The sequence below is a fragment of the Protopterus annectens genome, chromosome 1.part1, assembly GCF_019279795.1.
Source record: "Protopterus annectens isolate FY-2018-M chromosome 1.part1, PAN1.0, whole genome shotgun sequence".
Lineage (NCBI taxonomy): Eukaryota > Metazoa > Chordata > Ceratodontiformes > Protopteridae > Protopterus > Protopterus annectens.
Genome location: NC_056726.1, coordinates 1,738,042,466 through 1,738,067,066, shown reverse-complemented (window position 1 = coordinate 1,738,067,066; position 24,601 = coordinate 1,738,042,466). Strand labels below are relative to the sequence as shown.

Below are 24,601 nucleotides of genomic sequence, written 5' to 3'. Positions count from 1 at the left end.
TATTGGAGGAGTTTTTTTTCTTCTTTCTGGGACAAACAGAAAAGGTCCTTTATAAGGTTTCTGTTGCTTCACCTAGACAGACACACACAAAGAATCTGCACCAATAGTTTTCCGTCTGTTCAACAAACCTTCATAATTTTAAGGACTGTTTCTGCTGCATTATTTTATTCAATATGCTGCGTTACCCCCACTCCCCAGTAAGGAAACCTCCATAAAAAACTTCTCCAAAGCCAACTTCATGCTACTCAAGTCAGAAGTGACAAACTTCATGACACCCATGCAGACGGGAACTGAAAGTTCAACTGCTGAATCCTACACTAAAGCACTGTACGAGCACATCCACTCATACATGAATCGTGCCATCCGAAACAGAATCAAGATGCTCTCATCCAAAAAAAGGAAGCCAATCTGGTGGTCCCCTGCCATAAACAAACTTTACAACAAAAGGAAGAAACTGTTGCAGAAGAGAGGAAAATCCCAGGATGCAAAAAAACTCCGTTACCAGCCTCAGTAAAACTGAGATCCCTCATAAAATCCTCCAAAGCTAGTTACGAAAATAAAATGGCCAAAGATTCCAAAGACAACCACAAGGCATTCTATAACTATGGCAATGCTCATATCTGCTCTGAGCTAAAACAGAATGGCATTAAATATACTGATCCCAAGGATATTGCCAATATCCTGACAGATCGATTCAGTGCCAACTTCACCCCCCTCTCACCCCCTAAATGGCCCATCTCAATACCGAAGATTGACAAATTCCGGTAATAACGGCCACACAGGTAAAAAAAAAAAAGCACTCTCCAAAGCTAAGAATACAGCATCCATGGGACCAGATGACATCCTGGGCTGTGTACTATATGAACTATAATATGAACTGGCACCTCACCTAAGTGTCATGTTTAATCATAGCCTCACCTCAGGTTTCGTGCCCACTGAGTGGTGCAGAGCTACAGTTATCCCACTCTACAAGGGGGGATCCACCTTGGATCCCGGAAACTACCGTCCCATCAGTCTAATGAGCCTTATCTGCAAGGCCATAGAGCGTATTATCATGGAACCTATAAACAAAGACATTGGCAACCTTCAAACACTGGACCCCACCCAGTTTGGGTTCATGAAGGGCCAATCTTGTCTCCTGAACCTGATTGACTTCTATGAATCTGTCTTGAGAGCCATGGACAAGGGTAAGGTGGTCCACACAGCCTATCTAGACCTTGCCAAGGCCTTTGACATCATCCCCCACTCTGGAATCATAGATAAACTTACTAAGCTGGGCATTAATCCCTATATTACCCAATGGGCTGTTAACTGGATTACTGATAGAATCCACACAGTAAAAGTAGCCAACTCCAAATCCAGCTCCAGACAAGTGGAGTACCTCAGGGTTCAGTCATGGGACCGCTCATGTTTAGCATCTACTTCTCTGACGTACAGGCCAACACTAAGGGATTCTGGCTAACAAAGTTCGCAGACGACTGCAAACTGGGAGCCATTACTGAATCCCCAAATGATGTGGATACTCTACAAAAGGGCCTTACAGAAACAGATGCTTGGTGCCAGAGCCATGGGCTCAAGCTCAATGTCAAGAAATGTATAGTTATCCCCTTTGGGAAAAAACATGTACCCGTGAATTACCATATAGGTGGCAGTACACCAAACAGTGAAAGTGTGATAAGAGACTTAGGGACACAGGTGGACAGTGGTCTCACCTTCGATAACCACATCGCCACAACAGTCAGGAAATCCTTCTATGTGGCACACCTCATCACTAAGGGCTTTTCATCCAGAGAAAAGGAGGTCATTGTCCCACTGCACTCATCCATCATTAGACCCATTATAGAATACAACACCCCGTTTGGTATGTACCTCTAAAGACATCTGCAACAACTGGAAAGGCCGCAGAAATACCTCACTAAAAGAATCACATGCCTAACGCAGATGCCCCATGCTGACCGCCTTAAAAAACTCCAGCTATACTCTGTCGCATATCATCTACTCAGAGGCGATTTCTGCTTAACATACAAGGCCATGTCAAACCCAGAGCTGTTGGACATGCTACACAAAGAAATCCCAATCCCTCAGAGCCACACGCTCCAGGGATCTAAACCTTGTCATCGCAATAAACAAAACATGCTGGAGGGATAGGTTCCTGACCCAGAGACTCCCCAGACTCTGGAATAGATTGCCCATACATGTCAAGCAAAGTGCCTCTTTGGCCCTCATCAAAAGGAACCTTGACAATTGGATGGGAGAAAGGAAATTCACCCCAGGGATCACGTCAGTTGCCCTGCTAGACAGGGGTCCAGGGAAGTAAATAGTGTGGAAAGAAATAGCCAGGGAATTGTTATGGCTGATAGCCTAGTACCAACCTATGAACCACTACAGTCCCTCAGTATGTCAAGACTTACATGATTATATAGTTAAAATATGCATTTTTCAATAAAAGTGACTAATCTCAGTCCTGAAACTATTTCTACTTCTGTTCTTTGTTTGAGATCTTAGGCTACCAGCCAGTGAATTCCACAGGGCAGGACTAATCTTTTCCCCCTAGGTTGTGTGTGCGAGTGATTACAGAAGTCTGGTTCCATTGCAGTGATAGCATTCCTTGCATTCCAATGTACAAGTCCCATCATGCATTCACAACCACAGGTAACTGTGGGGGAATATCCACATTTATTCATATTTTCACTGTTTCTCACCAGAATTCACATGATAGAAATCTGGAACTGGTTGAAGTCCTAGTTATACTCAATAAAATTAATTATCACATTACAGATAAATATAGATATCCATATATGACCCCTTGTGAACACCTTAAACAATTAGAAAAGTTAGAAGCCAAACAAAATAGACAGAGATTTCTGGACTTTTTAAATGCTAATGCACTTGACCAAATTGCCCCCCCCCCTTACACCAGACGTATTAATCTTCTTGGTCCTGTCCTCACAAACATTCCTCCCAACTCCAACTACACCCTCCCACTTGTATTTAATGAAACTAAATTATTTGAATTTGTTAACCAGCACAGAGCACTGACCCACATGGACCCATTTCAGACTCCACCCAGGAGCACTGTCTGGTTAAGTAACTTGTTCAGAATCATACAGTTACGCAAATGAAGGATGAAATAATCATACTTTAGACCCATACCTTTCAATTGTACAGATTTTCGCCTCATATTTTTGGTCCATTTTTCATATACTTGTTATCTGGCAAATTAGTCGTAAATCATTACAGACGGCAGTTGGATAATAACAACAGACATTTGAGTTTCAGACTTCATATCCCTCAGAAAATTCATGCTAATGCAAAACCTGTTATTCTATCAACTTTCTAAGTTTGTAAGAGCAATATTTAAAAATTGTTCCTATTTTTGGGCCTTTGTCCTACTTTTATTTATGGCTTTGTCCAAATTTCCTGCTCTTAGAGGTTGAGAGGTATGTTTAGACCCCAGGAAACAGCTCAGATTATGGCCATAATCCTGTCCATTACCTGCCGGCATTACATAAACAGAGATCAGAATCAAATCCTATATCCTTGTATCTATGAGGTAAAAACATTAACTTAACACTACTTCCCTAAACTTAGAAAGCACCAGGTTCCACTGAGATTTGAACTCAAATCACTGGATTCAGACAGAGTCTGGAGTGATAACAATTACCCCGCTCAGTGAAATCTGACAACCTTGCTGTGATCTTCCCTATAAAAGTCTGTTTTGTAGTCCCTGATAATTCCTCTATACACAGGGACCAACTACACCAAAACCAATTATTTACCATTTATAGCTCTTATTGGCAATTACAAATGGTATAGAAACTCAACAAACCTTGTACCCGAGGCTGCTGCTTACTGCTCTGAATTTTACTCCTTATAGAGTTACCACCTGTTCCTCTTTTGGCAGACGTGTCCTGCGAAAAACATTAAAAATAGCAAATGTCCTGAGATTTTAGGACAAAAAATATTTCCTAAGTTTTCTTTAATAAACAGTTATATGGTGTCTGAAACACCTAAATATTATATGAAATAGCGTAAGTAACTCAAATGCTAGAAGAATAAGCTTTTATTTTAGCAACAGAGTGAAAGTATGTCCTTTGCTCTGACCATGACTATGTTCTGTTATGCAAAATATCACGTTTTTCCAAAAAATGTCCCATTTGGGCATTAGAAAAGGTGGCAACCCTATTCTAGGATAGATGTTTTGAGGTATTCATCAGATTAAGCTTAATTATAAATTTAGAACTAGGTAGAAATTACAGGCAAGTCAGTCTCTCAAATTACCACTAAGAAATGTAAGGCCAACTATGAACTTGGGATTGCAACTAAGTCACCAGATTACCACAAAGTCTTCTTCAGCTATATTAAGATAATTCTGTGCTGAACTTGTCTTAAATGGTACTTCCCCTTCTGCTCCCAAGGACATTGTTAATATTCTTGCGGACAAATAATTTTCCAACTTCACTCCACTCACCCTTCCCTCTCTCTCCTCTCATTCCCCCTTTACACCCTCCTGAAATCAATTTGGACCAAGTCCTTTTCGCACTTTACAAAACTAAAAGCACTACTTCTATAGGTCCTGACAAGTTCTATTGATGACTGTTGAGAAGTGTAAAGCCCTACTGAACACAGCCCCTCCATCAGTTCTTCCAGCAGTCTCTCTCCACCGGTTATGGTCCTGAGGAGTGGAGAATGATAGCTGTAATGCTCTTGTATAAAGGTCTCTATTGACTCTGGGAATTAACAGGCCCATCAGTCCCACTAGTATTACCTGCATGGCTATGGAATGCATTATAGCTGAGCTAATAAAGAATGACATAGATGGCCTTACATCTCTACATACACATCAGTTCAGCTTTGTAAAAGGCTGATCATGCCAGCTCAACCTGGATGAGTTATTTGAAAACGATATCAAGGCCATGGATAAGGGGCATACAGTCCACACTGTAAATGTAGACCTTGGCAATGCCTTTGGCATGATTCCTCATGCTGGGATTATTGACAAACTCACAACTCAACATTAACCAATACATAGTTATCTGGATTGGCAATTGGCTATGTGGTAGAACCCATACTGTTGTTCTAGACAGAAAACTGTTGCTAGTGATGACCCAAAAGGCTCCGTCTAGCATTCCCTTTTCTTTGATGTATGCTTCTGTAACAAAAGCTGAAATCAAGAGACTTTGGCTAACCATGTTTGCTGATTGCAAACTGGAGCAGTTGTCAAATCCCATTCTGATGCTCATTCTCCAGCATGGTGCAGACCAGACAAATGCTTGGTGTATTGATCATGGGCTTACTTTTAACAATAAATGGAGCATAGTTTCCTTTTGTTACATCTAACATCACTACCACTTACGAAACCGATAGCATTCCACTTAAATTTGACCAGTCATTAGGGACATGGGTACATATGGTGATAACAGACTTTCCTTTTACAACCATGTCTCTGTGGTGGTTAGAAAAACCTTTCGGCCTTGCACACCCTTTCTGGCATCTCTTCAAGGTCCAAAATAGTTATAATTCCATTTTATTCATCCCTTATTAGGCCCATCATTGAATATAATACTTCCTTTGACATACTTCATGAAGCGCCTAAACAAGCTTTCCTCATCAAAAATATCCCTGGCCTCAGAACCCTTGGTTACGTTCGTAGACAAAACACTCTGTCACTCTACTCAGTGTCATACACACTCTTGAAGTGTGAACTCTGCTTAGCTCTCCATGCTTTGCATGACCCGGCACTGCTTGAACTCCACTACCTAAAGAGAACAAGTAGTAAAGCAAATGGAGGGAATGAAGAGGTGATGGGTAGGTATGGTGTTACAGAGAGGAATGCAGAAGGTCAGATGGTAGCGGATTTTCTGAAAAGGATGGACATGGTTGTGGTGAATACATATTTTAAGAAGAGGGAGGAGCATAGGGTGATGTATATGAGTGGAGGAAGATGCACACAGGTGGATTATATCCTATGCAGGATGGCCAGTCTGAAGGAGATTGGAGAATGCAAAGTGCTGACAGGGAAAGCATAGTTAGGCAGCATAGGATGGTGGTCTGTAGGAAGATGATGGCAATCAAGAAGTAAAGGAGGAGAGTGAGGGCAGCACCAAGGATCAAATGGTGGAAGCTGGAAAAGGATAACTGTAAGGTGGCGTTCAGGGAACAGTTTAGACAGCCACTGGGTGGCAATGAAGAGCTACCCAACAGACAGCTGGGCAGCCACAGCAGAGGTGGCAAGGGAGACAGCTAGAAAGGTGCTTGACATGACTTCTAGATAGAGGAAGGAGGACAAGGAAATGGTGGTGGAATGAGGAAGTGCAGGAGAGTATACAGAAAAAGAGGTTGGTGAAGAAGTGGGATTGTCAGAGAGATGAAAGCAGATAGGAGTACAAAGAGATTAGGCGTATGGTGAAGAGAGATGGCAAAGACTATGGATAAGGAGTACGGGCAGTTGTAGGAAAGGTTGAACACTAAGGAGGGAGAAGAGGACCTGTAATGATTGGCTAGACAGAGGGACCGAGCTGGGAACGATGTGCAGCAGGTTAGGGTGATCAAGGATAATGATGGAAATGTACTTACAAGCAAGGAGAGTGTCTCGAGCAGATGGAAAGAGTACTTTGACGGGCTGATGAATGAAGAGAATGAGAGAGAGAGAGAGAGAGAGACGGTTGTATGAAGTGGGGATAGTGAATCAGGAAGTGCAATGAATTAGCAAGCTAAGAGGAGGATGAAAAATGGAAAGGCTGTTGGTCCACATGACATGCCTGTGAAAGCATGGAAATGTTTAGGAGAGATGGCAGGGGGGTTTTAACCAGATTGTTTAACAGAATCTTGGAAAGTGAGAGGATGCCTGTGGAGTGGAGAAGTGTATTGGTACCGATTTTTAAGAATAAGAGTGATGTGCAGAGCTGTAGTAACTACATAGGGATAAAATTGATTAGTCAAAGCATGAAGTTATGGGAAAGAACAGTGGAAGCTAGGTTAAGAAATGAGGTGACGATTAGTGAGCAGCAGTATGGTTTCATGTCAGGAAAGAGCACTACAGATACAATGTTTGCTCTGAGGGTATTGCTGGAGAAGTATAAAGATCAGAAGGAGTTGCATAGGACAGGATGCCTAGACAGGAGCTGTGGTATTGTATGAGGAAATTGGAAGTGGCAGAGAAGTATGTAAGAGAAGTACAGGATATGTACGAGGGTAGTGCAACAGTGGTGAGGTCTGTGGTTGGTATGACAGACGTGCTCAAGTTGGAGGTAGGATTACATCAAAGATCGACTCTGAGCACTTTCTTATTTGCAGTGGTGATGGACAGATTGACAGATGAGATCAGACAGGAGTCCTCGTGGACTATGATGTTTGCAGATGGCATTGTAACTTGCAGTGAGAGTAGGAAACAGGTAGAGGAGACCCTGGAGAGGTGGAGATATGGTCTAGAGAGGACAGGCATAAAGGTCAGCAGGACTAAGAATATGTGCATGTGAATGAGAGGGAGGACACAGGAATGGTGAGAGGATGCACGGAGTAGAGATGGCGAAGGTGAATGAGCTTAAGTACTTGGAATCAACAGTTCAGAGAGAGTCAGGAGTGACTTGTGACAGACTGGTACCAGTAACAATGAAAGGGAAAGTCTACAAGATGGTAGTGAGACCAGCTCTGTTATACAGGCTGGAGACGGTGGCACTGAAAAAAAGACAGAGTCAGAGCTGGAAGTGGCTGAGTTAAAGATGTTAGGATTTGCACTGGGTGTGACGAGGATGGACAGGATTAGAAATAAGTATATTAGCGGGTCATCTCGGGTTGGATGGTTTGGAGACAAAGCCAAAGAAGTAACAGTGCGCTGGTTTGGACATGTGCGGAGGAGGGATGCTGGGTATATTGGGAGAAGGATGCTAAGGATGGAGCTACCAGGTAAAAGGAAAAGAGGAAGGCCTAAGATATGGTTTATGGATGTGGTGAGACAGGACATGCAGGGGGTTGGTGTGACAGCAAGATGCAGAGGACAGGAAGAAATTGAAACATATTCTGCTGTGGCAACCCCTAATGGGAGCAGCCGAAAGAAAAAGAAAAGGTAAAGAAAACACCTGTCTACAAACCTAAACTTACACTGTTGCATCAACAAAATCATATAACTAAACCAACATACACCCCATTACCTATCAAGTAGAGTACTTCCTTAACTTTTAAAACCAGTCTTAATAATTGGATGGGTAATCACAAATTTTCACCAGAAATCTGTGGAGAAAGCTTACTTAATTGGAAGGCATTGCTTGTTTCCCCACTAGTACTGGGTGGTGTAGCTGAGCTTCCTGATGGTCTCCTGGCTATAAGGTTAGTGAAAAAGCCTAAAACAACAGAAAGATGGAACTATCAAACTTAGATCTGTAGTAGTATGAAGAGTCTCTTGACATGCAATTTAAAAACAAGAAAAAGCATTACTAACCAGGAGTGTAAAACTCAGTGAAGTAAGCTCAAGAGTAGCCCCCAGCAGGAGGTTAGAAAGGATTGAGAAGGGAGATTGGATAAGCAATTCACAAAGAAACAATGGGATATATATATATATATATATATATATATATATATATATATATATATATATATATATCTATATATATAAAAATAGATATATATACACACACACATATATGTACATCTCCCAAATCATCTTCAGCCCCCCTCATTTCCTACATGGGGTCAGGGTATCGTGTTAACGGTCGCCAACTCTCTCGATTCAGTGTCACATTCCTGCCTTCTGCCTGACTGTCGCACATCTTCTTTCACACAATCCATCCACCTCTTTGCTGGATCTCCTCGCTTCCTCTTACTTTCTTCCTGTCTGTCCCAAATCTTCCTCACCAGATTGTCTTCTGCTTTTCTAGACATGTGCCCAAACCACCGTAATCTGTTCTCTCTGATCTTTTCTGCAATTGGATCTATTTTGGCTTCTGCTCTGATGTCCTCATTTCTTTGTCTGTCCCACAGTGTGCATCCTATCACCTTTCTCAGGCACTTCAATTCCATCACCTCTAGCTTCTTCAACTGTTCTGCCTTTACTGCCCAGGTTTCTGTACCATACAATAGCAGTGGTTGCACCACTGTCTTGTACACCTTACTTCTCAGCTTCTTTGGCATTCTTCTGTCAGACTACACCTGACACTCCATGCCAGTCGGCTGCAGCCCCTCTGATTCTAGCTTTGACCTCTCCATTCAGACTACCCTTCTCCTCAACCACCCCTCCCAGATACTTGAAGCTGTTTACCTGTTCCACTATCTTCCCTTCTATCTCTATTCTCAGCTTCTTCTGATTTCCCCAATTTGCTGCCATTACCACCACCTTAACTGTGCTTAGTTTCATCCCATGTGCCTTCAGATTTGCATTCCATTCTTCTATCTTTTACTGAAGCTCTATCTCAGAGTCTGCCTGTACTGCCACATCATCTGCATACAGCAGCTTTGTTGATCTGTCCCCTCCAACCTGTTTGCTAATGTAGTCCATCACCAGTATGAACAGCAGTGGGATCACAGCTGAACCCTGATGTACACCCACACCCACTGGGAACCCCTCTGTGAGGCTGAACACTGTCTATACTTGAGTCAATGGGTCCTTGTACATAGCCTGCACTAATTCTACAATTGTTCCTGGGACTTCAAACCACCACAGTACTGCCCAGATCAGCTTTCTTGGGACCTTGTCATATGCTTTCTCCAAGTCTAGGAATGCCCAGTTGGACTCTCTCCTCATCTCTAGTTTCTTCTCAAGTATCTGTCTCAATGCAAACATCGGGTCAGTTGTGCTGCATCCTGATCTGAATCCAAACTGCTCATTTCCCATCTTACATTCTACTACTCTGCGTATCCATTTGTTAATCATACTCTCCAGAACTTTCATACAATGTGATAGGAGTGATGCTTTTGTACTGCCCACAGTTGTGGATGTCCCCTTTGTTCTTGTACACTGGCATGAGTATGCTTATTCTCCAGTCATCTGGGATACGCCTTTCTCTCCACACTGCTATTAGTACCCTCAGAAGCCATTTCTCCCCTATTTTACCCAGCATCTTTATCATATCTGCTGTGACCTCAACTGAGCCTGCTGCTTTCCCTGACTTCACCTTGCTGCTCTTACTTCTTCTAGGGTGGGCTGCTCTTCTTCTCTCATCATAGGCTATTTCTGGGGCAGTACAGCTTCTGTGGGGTTTTCTTTATTCAGAAGCTGCTGGAAATACTCCTTCCATCTGCCTCTGATGTCCTCTTGGCTGGTGAACAGGTTGTTGCTGGCATCCCTTATGAAGGGTGTCTGACTATCTTCTTTATCTTTCTACCTTTGCCTTGCAACCTGATATAGTTTCTTTGTGTCCCTTATGGAGTCACTTTCCAGAAGTTGGTACAGTGCCTCCGATGCCTTATTCTTAGATATTGCAACTTCTTTCTTAGCTTCTTTGTTAGCCAACCAGTACTCCTTCCAAGCCTGGTCAGTCTTTTCTGTCTCCCACGTCTTCCTGCACTCCTTTTTTCTTTTGATGACTTCCTGGACGTCTGCGTTCCACCACCAGCTTTTCCTTGTGTACATTTCCATACCTGGCTTGGCCACATATCTTTTCTGCAGTCCTAACATATGCTGTTTTTAGGAGCTGCCATTCTTCAACTCCACCTATTTCCTCCTCTTCTTGGGGTGCTAGAGCCCAGAGTAATTCCTTGACCTGTTGTACTTTCTCATCAGTCTACTTCCAGGTCTTCAGCCTGGTCTCTGTTGACCTTACAGTTTTCTCTGACCACTGCTTGCAGCTGATTGTGGCAACTAGTGGTTTATGCTGTGGGCCGACTGTTTCACTGGGGATGACTTTGTAATCATGGATTCTGCCCCAGTGCCTTTTCCTTACTAGGAGGAAGTCTACCTGAGTTGCATGTTGACTACTGTTGTATGTGCTCTTGTGACAGTCTCTTTCTGAACCATGTGTCGGCTACCATCAAGCCATTTGTCAGACAGAAGTCTAGAATGGCTTCTCCTTCTTTATTCCTGTTGTCCCACCCATGTGGACCCAGGCAGTCCTCATATCCTGCTCTTGCTCTCCCGATATGTGCATTCAAGTCACCCATTATCAACACCAATACATGTTGGCCTGCTTTATCTAGTAGGTCCTGCAACTGCTGTCTGAATGCACTCTTTTCCTTACTATCACAACCCTGCTGTGGAGCATACGCTGAGATTATGAATACTGCCCTATCATTACACTGGAGTCTGACTGCCATGAGTCTGTCATTAATTCTGATGATATCCCTTACTGCCTTCTGAAGCCTCTCTCTCACCACAATTCCTACACCATTTCTATCCTACACTCCACCTGAGTAGTAGACTCTGGATCCCAAGCCAAGTGGCTTTGCTGCACTGCCCTTCCATCTCGTCAACTGGATACATAGGATGTCCAGCCTCCTCCATATCATCATGTTATCCACTTCCAAGCTGCATCCTGTCAGTGAACCTACATTAAGCGTAGCAATTCTCAGTTCACGTTTGATAGGTTGGTTTTACTTCCAGCTTTTGCTCAACAGACCTATCCCAGGTAACCCAGGCTGGGCAACTAGACACTGGCCAGCCAGTAGCTTATTGACCCAGGGCTGCTGGGCTTTATGGTGGGCACACACTGGCCAATAGGGGCACATATACCCTTCCCACTGTTAGCACAGGTCCTTGGCGTGGGTCAGAGTAGGCCGGGTCCTCAATCCACTTATCACCTGTATCTACCCATGCCCATTTTTGGCAACATTAGTCAACATGACCGAATCACCTAAAGCCATATTTTACACCGAGTGGCTAGCCCTGCCATGGTGCACAGTCTGTGAAATTTGTTCTCCTATCTTGAGGATACTGTGCACCACAGTAGATGCCCAAAGCGGCTGGTCTGTACAATTCTTCCCCCCTATAGGGTACCATATAGAGTCTGTGCTGCTGTCCACAGCTACATTCATTGGTGAGTTTGAGATGGAAACACTCAGCATATTTTTTTGGATATGGGAGAAACCCCCACGGAGACACTGGGAGAACATGCAAACTCCAAACAGGCATTGGTCGGAGGTCAGGATTGAACCTTGTAGCCAAATAAGCAACAGAATCTAGAAGATTTAGGATCTTTGCTTGGAAGTGTTTATATAGGTATTTGTATACCCCAAGTAGACTCCAAAGAATTTTTCCTCAGGTAGACAGCAAATGTTGGAGACGTGATGGGGATAAAAGAGGTAACTGGGAACATTTTCTGGGAATGGAATGAGTTGGCAGATTATAAAGATTCCTTCAGACTACTCTGGGTGAGGAAATTGGTGTAACAAATGAAAAGATTTTTTGAGCTATGATACAGAATCGGAATTGCCTAATAGTAAGGCCTTGTTAAGTCTAATTATGATGGCTGCCAAAAAAGTAAATGCAAGAAAATGGAAATCAAAGTCTAAACCAACTTTACTAGAAGTAGTGAATGTAGTAACAGAGATAAAACAACTGGAACTGGGATCTTAGGAAAAGGGTAGAAGCAAATTACATAGACTAAATGGGAATTGTGGGAGCAATACATGCAGAGGAGGAATGAGATTTAAGAGAAGGTAGGATACGAGTAACATATGCAATATTTGACTGACAATGAAGCGATGTCTAATGTTTGCAACTAAAATTATAGCAGTATATTTTATGATGTATAATGTGTGCAGCTAAAATTATGTCAATATGGTTTGTTTACATTTATATAAATGTATGATTGCATATGTCATATGTGATAATTTAACAAATATGCTTCCGGTTTAAACAACAAAAAAAAGTGGCCCTAGCAGTGTCTAGCAAGTCAGTCAACTTTTGCAAGGTAAGAGTGACATTTTCTGTTTGTGGTAGCCTATGCATGCATATTTTAAGAGGAATCTTGTCAGTTACAGGTAGGCAATATTCAAGTTTAGACAAACATAGATATTACTGTAGCTTTCTTTGTTTCAAAGACTAGTAAATATGAAAACCAATTGGCAAATTTCAGCTGTTTTTATGTTTTACCTACAACATTGCTCTATATGAACAATAATGGAGAACGGTCGGTCCCAAAGAGGTATTTTTCAATGGGGCACAGCTAGGAGTGGAAATTCTAAAGGGTCAGTTGGAGTGGAAGAATCATTGCTGGAGAGTTTTCTAAAGTTCCAATGACGGTAAATGAGGACTTCTTAGTATTTATAACTTGTGGCTTACAAGGCAGTTCCAGAGGAGACAAACTACTTCACAGTTTATGTTGGAGGGTATTTAATGAATGGTTAGTGGATGGTACAATCGTGTTGTTTGGATAAAGTCTACAGTTCATAGGCAAATACTATACAATCAGTCCGCAGACTATTACATGAGCAGCCAATAACCAGACAGTGGCCAAAGGTGAGAATCAAACTCTGCACCTTGTGCCTGTAAGGTAAAGAAAGTATAAGCAATGTCGGACAAATAAGTCATCAGAAGTCTTAAAGGCCTTGGATGAAGAGGCTTCTTCATAAGATGAGCCTAAAGTAGAGCAAACTAGACTTGTCAAAGTCAGAAAGGGCCTAAAACAGTGACTGAGGACTGCTCTGTATGGTCTTCAATATGAATGTCAAGAGGAGGAGAACTAAGGGGAAAAGTGTAAATGTATTCTGGCAGGCACTTCTGGATGATAGCAGCTCTTGGGCATTCAGCTGTAGAAAGCATCAATGAAAAACACTTGCTGCATTTAGCACTGGTTGGGAATATAAATAGGTTATACAGCAAGACATCCCCTTGATTCTAAAAGGTCGGTTATCGTGACAAAGTGATTGACAACTGAAAATACCCTTCAAAGAGCTGGCTTCCACAGGACTGAGGCTGGCTATCAGAAACTTGCTGACTGACATAGCCCGGCTTGAAACAATTACTGCTGCTCACTTCTGCCCACTTCTGCTCAAATCTCCCACTGTGGCGGATCTAATCTTTGTTACCATAAAGGCAATTTAATGAAAATACACTAATTTTCTTGCTTAGCGTACTTGAAAACCTATTAATACCATATACTATGTACATTAAGCTGTTTATATTGTTTAAACTAAATGTCTGTTACTGTTCATACTTTAAGTTTTTATGACTATAATCTGTACCCAAGAGCTCTCTAAAAATATGTCACCAACTTTGTTACTGAATTGTCATTTTACAATATGTGGAGCTATTCTCCCCGGGCCTCCGCTGAAAAAGGACCTGTGTCCAGTCAGAATTTCCCGGTAAACAAATGTAATTAACTAAATAAATAAATAAATTACTGTTTCTTGAAAGAGGAGGTAAAAGTGAGGTCCTCTGTGCTTGTTTATTTACCATACCACTGTCATGTTATTGGATGGCAAATGCACCTTTTAATAGGGAGTCCTGAAACTCAGAGTGAGGACTGTCAACACATCTCTAGAATACTGATGTACAGATCGGCCTTCATCTGTGACCATGCACCTTAGAGCAGGTGTCTACGATGTCAACCACTACACATCTGGAAAGATGAAAATGTCTGCCCAGAGAAGCATGTGGAGTATGGAACCACAACGGAGTCTTGGATTCCCTGGAATATTTTATTTGAAAAGACAATGGACCTGATAACTCAGCCACCATATGCAACAAAATGACAGAAGTTACAAAAATAAAAATGTTATTACATCACAGTCCTACCACCTCAAACACATGGTCTTCAAGGGAGTATTTTCCTCCTCTACTATACTCAGGAATCCACTGAAGTAACCTCATGCAAAGAGTGCAGATAAGTCAGTTGTGATGGCAGTAAATAAGAGAATCAGAAGAAGCTGAAAACTGAGATATAAGAGATAATAGTGGAACAGGTTAACAGCTTCAAGTACCTGGGAGGGGTGGTTGTGGAGAAGGGAAGTCTTTATAAGGAAGTCAAAGCTAGAATCAAAGGGCGGCATCCAATTAACACAGAGTTTTTGCTGATTGAGTGACTAGACAGTATAAACTGTAAAATGTTTTTACACAAAAGCAAATACAGAATGAAGCAGCCTGGCACTATTGTTCTCTAATTTGTGACTAACATGGCAAGAGAGATCTGTAGGGGAAGTGAGTTAGCAGACCATTATGGGTAATGGGAAGGGCTAATAGCCTGGGAAAACTTTAGATGCTAACAGAAAGCCTGTGGTTCCAGTCCTAGAGGCTGACATGAATTCCTCATGGTAGACATAGATGTTAGACTTCTGTTTTCAAATGACTGTTTTACAAAATGCGACAGTTTGCTAAATGCAAAAGGTCATTTGGGCTTGAATTTCCACGACAAGGTTAGCCAACCGGTGGTGTGTACATTGGCTCCAGATGATTGTCACTGCTGAAGTGACATCCTGACACCATGTGCAAAAATGAGAAAAAGGGATGATGGATGGATTTGGGCCCGAATATGACACTACCTACAAGTGACAACCTTTCTGCATTGCTTCAAGATTATTCCTAGAAAATTATTAGAACACACTTGGCATGGCGAACCTGATACTGTATGTTACACAACCTTATAGCAATTATAGAAAGCAGACAGGAGAATCCCAAACATGCACATCTGTTAGAACAAGTAAAATAAGTTACAATACTTAAGATGACAGAAAACATCAGTGCCTGCAAGAAAGAGAGCATTGAGTTTGGCTTTCCTTTCATAAAAGCAAACTAATGATATAATTCAGACACAGTGTTTGACAACCAGAAAAAAGTTAGCTATACAAGTTGGTTGTGGAATAAATGTCAAAACAGCCATATTGCACTAACGGTGATACCTAGTGAAACAGGACCATACATCTGAAACCATTTGAAATATTCTAGCAAATTCCTTAGAACACGTCATGACCCTCAGCAGCAGAATGCACTTAGTTGGTGATTTCAGGTTTAAAGGCATATACACTTTATTGTATCTTTGCATAATATAGGTCACCGTTTACGAGTCAAACTTAGGAGGGGCAGGGAGGCAAAGAAAAGTTTAGTGGCGCAGCACTTTCCTAACAAAAAGCGTTTACTCTGATTGTCGGTGACTTGACTGTCAGCTGCAAAGTTGTTCAAACTTCCCTCACTCCCACTATAGCACTGACCATTTACAACCAAGTTTGCAAACTAAAAACTGGACGCCAGGTTAAAAAAAATAAGAATTTCTTTTCCCAGCTACCCATTAAACAGCTGTAGGTACTGAGCAGTTTATTATGGTATGGCTAAATAATCTATGCTTCTTACTTTTCTGGTTTGAGATCCCGGTAGATTATTCCAAGGCTGTGCAAATGATCCAGTCCCAAAGCCAGCTCTGCGAGATAGAACTTCACATCATCTTCGGTAAACATTACCTGCAGCAAGAATAGAGGAGTCACAGGCAGTAAGGGAAACGTTAACAGAATACAAACAGATAATGAAGCTGGAACTGACTCCAGGTACTTCCTGCTTAAATTACTCTGTTTATATCAAACCTGTTCAGTTTATGAACGGACTATTGAGTAATGTAAGATTTAAATACTACACAAATGTAAGTGACTTAACACCAGGACAAATGTTGCTTTACATAGCAGCACAACCCTTGGAGTTTGAATTTCTGACACTCAGAGCTTTTCCTTGCTCATCTGTTCATATGTCTTGAGCTAAGCTCCACTAACTACTCTGATCAAAAACGATGAAATGCACACATCTGATGTATAATGTTTGTAACTGTGAACATGTTAACATGTTTATTTTCTTTTATATAAATGTACGTTTGCTTATATCTTAAGTAATATTTCAATAGAGGTGCTAAAAAAGATCTTTGTTGTAAATTTCAGACTGACAAGATTGCAAAGTAGTTAAGACTGGACAACAGTTCCAGGCAAACCACTCTCTTCCCTGCTGCTGCACAAGTCATTCTCTACCAGTCACATTCCTCACGGCCACTAGCTCTGTTTCAGACAGTGACAGTGGGACAGACAGAGATGGAGAGTTTAAAAGGTCAGGTACACAAAAATACAGCTAACAATAAAAAATAGCCCCCCCCCCCTTTTTAATCCAAGTACACCTATCCCAGTTTTACCATTTTCAGCAGAACAAAGGTAGAAACTCCATCCCAGTTTTACTTTTTTCAGCTGAAGGGGTGAAGCTCTTTCTTGGCTTATCAATTTGCTGATTCTTTGCTGCTGACCGCAAGGGCATGGAATCTTCTCAGAATTAATACATTCTTTTACACTGTTTATCTCTGGGAGCAGTCTAACCTAAGGAAGACGTTTAGTGAACGTACCTGTATCAGTCATTAGCTATGAGTGAACATTTGATGGAAAGTGTGTCTCCATATCAGATACTAAACTGTTCCTACTCTGGAGGAACTTTCCTATTTTTAGGCCGGATTTATGCTTTCACAGGATGTCCTGTTCTTTGGAAGTATGCTCCAATTTTCAGGCTTGATTTACCCCTTCACACAATTTTCTGAAGCAAAAATAAATAACCTTCTACTGTAGAAATTTGCAATACAGTTCATTAAAGTGTACAGATTTTACACAGATTTTTTTGATAATGTGCTTATATTTTTCCACCATTCTGTCACACTGTTTTTAAACGTGTTTCTTTGTAGTATCTCACATTCCTACTGCAAAGCAGGAACAGTTGTAAATGGTTTGGTATTCAAATTTAATGGTAATTAGATGACCAGGTTTTTAGATGGATATTTTTACTTTTCAGGCATCTTTGTTCTTATTTACAATGTCTGCAGGTTGAGAGGTATGGACCATATACATCACCTGAACAGAGCTCTGAGAAAATGCAACAAGAAACACTACTTAAGCAGGTCCATCTCTGCCAAGGACAAATTTTCAACTTTCAGCAGTAGTTGAGTATTTCCCTTATTCCATTAAGAAAATGACATTAGGTAGGTTTCAAATCAATGCATCATTAAACACAAGTAATCTTCCTGTATACGGTGCAATTTTAAATTCACTTTTTCTATCAGTTTATGCACAACTTTTGTTTACTTAATGTTCTGTACAGTGGCATGACTTAATGCTACATGCCAAACTGCAGTCACCAAATATTACATACAGTCTGTACTATTACAACTGTGTCCAATTTCTGTCCATAGTTAAGTCAATTTATTTTCAGTGTAGATTTTACTCTGAGCTCCTCACATACAGTTCATAAACATAGGAATTAAGCAGCCCATTGATGATGTGGCCCTCATTCTATCAACAGAAGACAGGATGACCTACCTGTAATGCATTTCTAGAGGAACTAAAGCACAGCATCTGACCTTACAGCATCAGTGAAGTCAAGCACAAGTCAGAGCTACAGATACTGTTTAGCAAGCTTCCACACATTTCTGCTCCACAGGGAAAACATCACAAAACATCTTGCTTCCCTGTATGAGAACAGACAAACACGGACGGAGTCTTTAGGAAGCTTGAAAGACCCAGTTTCTCTAAACCTCTCACTACTAGATAAGCTTTGAGAACAAGTTCAACAGTCTGTTTCAGTGAACAGTTCAAAGATTCTGGAAAGACATTTTTGTTTTGGATCTTTACCTCCTTCATGGAATTTTTTTTTGCACTTGCTTAGTTCCCCTTATTTTTAACCATAAAGGAATCCTCCATTTCAAGTTCATTCTCATCTGGATCAGGGCTGTCTTGCCTACCACCTACCAATTCATTTAAAAGATTACTGATCCTCAACAAAACGGATAACCCTACAATCCCAGTAGTTTCCTCTGGCTGCCGTACTGCTCGTTACACTACTTTCAGTATTATCATTTTTAGGAAACGTCCAAGGATTTCTGCTTTGTTGGACATGCTCCAGTGTCACTAACCACCTATCTCTCAGTGTACAATGACTTCAGGCAATTGTGTTCACTCATTGCATACTCAGTGAAGTAGGCTGCTGTAGGCCTGCCGCTTCTTCAGCAGTCTATTCTGCATCATTAGCCGTCTCAGTGTCCATTATAGGTTCTTCGGTTACAGTGTATCTGCCTCATCAGTATTGTCCTCTGTGGGGCACTGCCATAACCTTCACGATCATTGGTATCACCTTCATGAATTTTGAACAGTTTATAAGCACATGCATCCTCAACCTTCTGTCTCTCACAAAGACGCCACCATGTCAGCAAGTCCAATGACAAATTCCAGAACCTTCCAGTTTTTGCTATTAACTCACAGTACACCTTGCCCCAGCTTTACTTTTCATGTCTAGGGCCTTCTTGCTTAGGTAAAACTTTGCAAATGATATCTGCATAGTCTGCTTCAGGAGAAGCTCTGCATGCAGCATGTAATGCAGAAATATGCCATCCCACACAAGCACTTATTGTGCTACTCACAAATGCAGGTGGTTTAAAATGATGAACTTTGTATAAGGTACCATGACAGTTTTGTGACTGACAGATAAAGTCTTGACTATGATGGCCATCTGCCTGGAGAGGATGGAATTGAGAGGCAACTGCCAGCTAACCCATCAAAGGGATGACAAAGACAGTGTGGCTCACCACATAGAATGACACCTAGTGGGAGCACTAGGTGTTACACATTGCAGACTGAGCCATTTAAGCATACACAGTTCATGGTGCTTAGCACCAGTAAGTCGAGGGGAATCTGGCATGTGGAGGCATGTTTCCCTTTGAGGGACTGCAACGGCGGGCTCTAAAAAGCCACCACCAACAGAAGGGGTGCTGTCAATGGGGATAAGGTAGACCACCCCTCAGGACCATCGATATGGCCTACTCCTTACCATCCAACTTGCTGCAAACAGTGACTTGAGCAGGACTCCCAAGCGGGAATAAAAAGGCCACACAGCTCTTATCTAGCCCAGGAGTGCCAGAGAACATGGCTCCCATGGCCCAAAATAAATGGGCTGATTGCTTGTCAGTTGTGGTGGAGCCATCCAGCAAGGTCCTATTGGGAGCAAAAAAATACATGCAAAGGTACCACACATTTGTCGTCCAGGGTGACAGCTTCTTGTATACAGTGGTTAGTGGCCATCCCACAGCTAGCTTAGGCTAATGCTTTCTAAATTTTACATGTTTCACAACTGGTCACAATCTTCTCTAAAACAGATTTAGGATCATAGGAGGTTACTAAGCTAATGACCCTGGGGCCCATACAAGCCTAGCCAAAAGTTTATCCACAAGAAGAAACCAAGTTAGCACCTGTCACCACTTTCAATGAGGGACACAGGTGAAACCCATGAGACAAATTTGTGGTTTCCCATCCACTCATCAAGGTTGCGCTTGAAGATGGTCATCGAGTTGCTCTGATTGATGTGTATGGGAAGTCTATTCCAGAAATGGGGCAGCTAATGGGAGAAAAATCTCTCTCCAGCAGGATTTGTTGATGTCGCATATTAGATTCAGGCCTTTTTAGCAGGTAGTGCACGGGGTGTTAAGACTTACAGATATGGAGCATCACTAGTAGGGCAGGGTCTGAGTTTGCCTTGTAGGCAAGACACAGATCACCCCTGAGCAATCTGTACAATACAGAGTAGTGTGACAGTGATTTGAGCCTGTCTGCATAGGACAGGTGTTGGAGGCCATGGATTCTCTTTGTGAGGTATTTCAGTAGCCTTTCCAGTTGGTGCAGATGTTTGGAGAGGTACATCCCAAACCGTCTAATGACATCCATTCAGGATCCATATTACTTGAGTTAACTAGCAACTTTTGCTGTTTGTTAAAGGCAGTGTCCAAACTGCTTATGAACTTTCAGTATTCACTTTTACTTCCCTACTTCTGTCCCAGTACAGTTAATCACTGCAGTATGTCCACATTTTATAGAAACCTTCAGTTTTGTAGGTTCATAGGTGTGTACTAGGCTAATGGCCCTGGAGCCTTTACAAGCCTAGCCCATAGGATTACCCTGGCATTGTGCCACCCGACCTTAGTTCCCAGTGCCTCTGTCGAGTAGAGTCACTGGAGTGATCCCCAGGGTGTATTTTCTATTTCCCATCCACTCATCAAGACTTCTCTTGAAGAGGGCCAGTAAGGTGCTCTGTTTGACATGTATGGGAAGTCTACTCCATAGCATGGGCAATCTCTGGGTATGAACCTGTCCCTCCAGCTTGTTCCATTTTAAAAGGTGTGTTTTAAAATACTGTTTCTCTTGCAAAATCTGCCTTCTGGATTATTACTATTTTCACATATAGGACAAGTGCTTAAGGCCTAGGATCCTCTTTGTGAGGTACTTTTGTGGCCTTTCCAGTTGTTGCAGGTGTCTAGTGAGGTACAAACTAAATGGGGCATTGTACTCTATGATTGGCCTAATGAGGGAAGAGTAGAGGGAGACAATGACCTCTTTCTTCCTGGATGCAAAACCCTTAGTAATGAGATCTGCCACATAGAAGGACTTTCTGACCACTGTGGTAATGTGGTGGTCAAAAGAGAAGATGCGGTCAACCTGTGTTCCCAGATCTCTTATAATGCCTTCTGTGTTCAGTGGACTACCAGCAATGTGGCAATTCATGGGAACAAGGTTTTTCCCAAAGGGGATGATGACACATTTTTTGACATTTAGCTTAAGGCCATGGTTCTGACACCAGTTGTTGGTCTCAGTTAGGCCCTTCTGTAAGATGTCAACATCACCTCGGGAGTTAACAGCACCCAAGTTGCAATTGTCTGCAAAGTTTGTCCACCAGATTTGGCTTCCAGAGTCCCTTCGTGTTGGCCTGGACTTCAGAGAAGTAGATACCAAACAGGAGAGGACCCAGGACCGAACCCTGTGGGACTCCACTCGTGACTGGTCGTCAGTCTGACTTGGAGTCAGCTACTTTCACACTGTGGGTTCTATGTGTGAGCCAGTTTGCAACCCACCTAGTGATATAGGGGTTGATCCCTAGCTTAGTGAGTTTTACTATGATTCCTGAGTGGGGAATGGTATCAAAGGCTTTGGACAGATCAAAGTAGGCTGTATGAACCACCTTGCCATCATCCACAGCTCTGGTAACTGGCTCAAAGAAGTCAACCAGGTTGAGTAGGCATTATCTACCCTTCACAAAACCAAACTGTGTGGGATCCAGAGTTTGGAGATTTCCCTATATCCTTGTTTATTAAGTCCATGATGATGTGCTTCATAGCTTTGCATATTAGACTCATCAGGCTAATGGGGCGATAGTTTCCAGGGTCTGTAGTCTCTCCTCCTCTGTGGAGAGGGATGACTGTAGCAGTGTGCCATTCGGTAGGGACAAAGCCTGAGGTGAGGCTGTGAGTGAACAAGGCACACAGGTGAGGTGCCAGTTCACTTTGTAGTTCATGTAGAACACAGTCAGGGATATTGTCAGGTCCCATAGAGGCTGTATTCTTGGCCTTGGACAGTGCTGCTGTAACCTATGCAGAAGTCATACTGGCTGCCTGGTAATCTACTGGTATTGTGATCGGTCCTTTGGTGGGGGAGACAGGGGTAAACTTGGCACTGAATCTGTTAGCCAGTATATTGGCAATATCTGTTGGCTTGGTATAGGAGGTACCATTGTGCAGCAGCTCAGAACAAATCTGGGTATTGCTGTGGAGATTCTTTACATAACTATAGAAGGCCTTGTGGTGGGTCTTTACTATCTCCTGCAATTCTGTTTTCATAGCTAGCTTTAGGGGATTTTATGAGGGATCTCAACTTTTTGTTGAGGCTGATAAGGGAGTTTTTCCGGTCTTGGGACTTCACCTTATTCCTCATCAGTTTTCCCCTTCTGTTGTAAAGTTTGTTTATAGCAGGGGACCACCAGATTGGCTTTCATTTTTTGGAAGAGAGTGTCTTGGCTCTATTGGGTATGGTGAGATCCATGCATTTGTGTACGTGTTTGTACAGAGCATTGGTGTATGATACAGTGTTCATGCAACTATTCTCCATTTGCATGGGTGCCATGAAGTTAACCACCTCTGTTTTTAGGAGCCCAAAGTTAGCTTTGGTGAAGTTTTTCATGGTAGCTACCTTTGCGGGGCAGGTGGGAGGGATGTGGATTTCCAAGGTGATTAGTTTGTGGTCGGGAGGAGTTGTCTAATGGTGTAGAGCAATGGATGCCCATGTTAGTAATGGCCAGGTCAAGGATGTTGCTACCTAAAGTGGGGGTAAGAACGAGCTGGTCCAGGGCATTGGAATTAATGAAGTCCAAGAAATGTTGGGCAAGTGTATTGGTACATGAGTAGTTTTCCCAGTTAATGGAGGGGTAGTTGAAGTCACCCAGTATGAGAGTGAGGTTGGACCCTAATATTCTCCAGGGTGCTTTGCAACGTGAAGTGCGAGTCTTGGAACATGGTTAGGGACCTACAGCAGGCTACGACCTGAATCGTTGTCTTACCCAATATGTTAGCTGCACCTGAAGTATCTCTTATGTGTTATGATGGGCTACCAGTCTGGAGGTGTGTGCATCCTTTATGAATATAGAAACACCATCACCTTTGGAGCTTCAGTCCAAGTTCTGGGGCTGAAAGGTGTGGAATGAATTATAGCCTGGTAGTGCAGGGGTGCTTTCTGCTGCCTTGAAACAGGTCTCTATTACAGCACAAATGTCGATGTTCTCCATTTTAAGGAGTGCTTCGCGCGAGTGCATTTTGAGATTTAGAAATCTAGTGTTGAGCAGCATAACCCTCAAATTGCATTTGTTTGTTGCTGTTACAGTGGTAATTTGGTCTTTGGAACACCACCTAAAAAAGGCACTATAGGCGTGGCAATAGTTTTCGCCAGTATTCTCTGTTTTTATTAAGTCATCTATGACTATCAGAATCTCCCTTTCGAATGGACCACCTTAATTTTATAGGTTCATAGGTGATTACTGGGCCACAGGTAACCTTTTTAAGACAAAGACTAAGGATATTAGTAAATAACATCCTGAAGTTGCTAGATGAAGGCCATACTGCACTTTAGCAAATTTTTTTTTTTTTTATGAAGTCCCAGCTCTTTCTGAGAGCACCAAGTAAAAGAGGATCATCTGTTCTACTATAACTACTTTTGTTTCAACAAGATACTTTGTCTACTACCCTCCTTGAACTCTTTGTGGAGGGTAGAACTCTTTCCTTTCAAAAACATGAGCACTATTTGACCTAAACTGCAGATTGTGCTGCTCTAATCTACCTTTTTAGTTAACTAATATAGCTGCCTCATCATTTTTCTCTGACTGCACTGTAGCATAGCAAGGCAGATATCAACAAAAAAGTCTTCAAATGACAAATATTGTAAATACTGCTTTATCTGTGCATTAGGTGTGTAAACAGAACTAATATTACAAATAAAACTAGTTTCCTTCAATCATTTAAGGTAAATAAAACATTTCTTTATAACAGGGAGGAACTTCTGTTGTATTAGCCAGAGAAATGTTATCACTAACTGAGAATGCTCCTCAAAGAGCAGACAGACATTTTGCTATATTAGCAGGACCAAGTTTAATGAAGCAATGCTGTATAAAATCAGGGCTAAAATAAACCCTTAAGATTATGTTGTCTGGACTTTTTGGAGGGATGTTTGAAGCAGGAGTGCTGGAAGAGAGACAGCAGAGAGAATAAAGACCTGTAAGAAGGCATGAGGGGAAGGTGGAGACTGCGCCTGTGACAGGAATCACAAAATGGGGGTGGGGTGGGGCGCTAGTTACAAAGGAATGACAGCAGCATATGATGTGCTTAGTTTTCCCTTTTCCTTTGGTTTACTACCCCTTAAG

At 42.1% G+C, this 24,601-nt stretch overlaps 1 protein-coding gene across 1 annotated transcript in view; it reads right to left on the bottom strand.

Moving 5' to 3' along the window:
- Nucleotides 1-24,601, bottom strand: part of RPS6KA1 (ribosomal protein S6 kinase A1) — a gene marked incomplete in the record, with an annotated part of 1,961,688 nt that overhangs the window by 428,040 nt on the left and 1,509,047 nt on the right. The window contains 1 exon segment of the mRNA XM_044084242.1: nt 16,214-16,320. Coding sequence (XP_043940177.1) covers nt 16,214-16,320 — 107 coding nt within the window.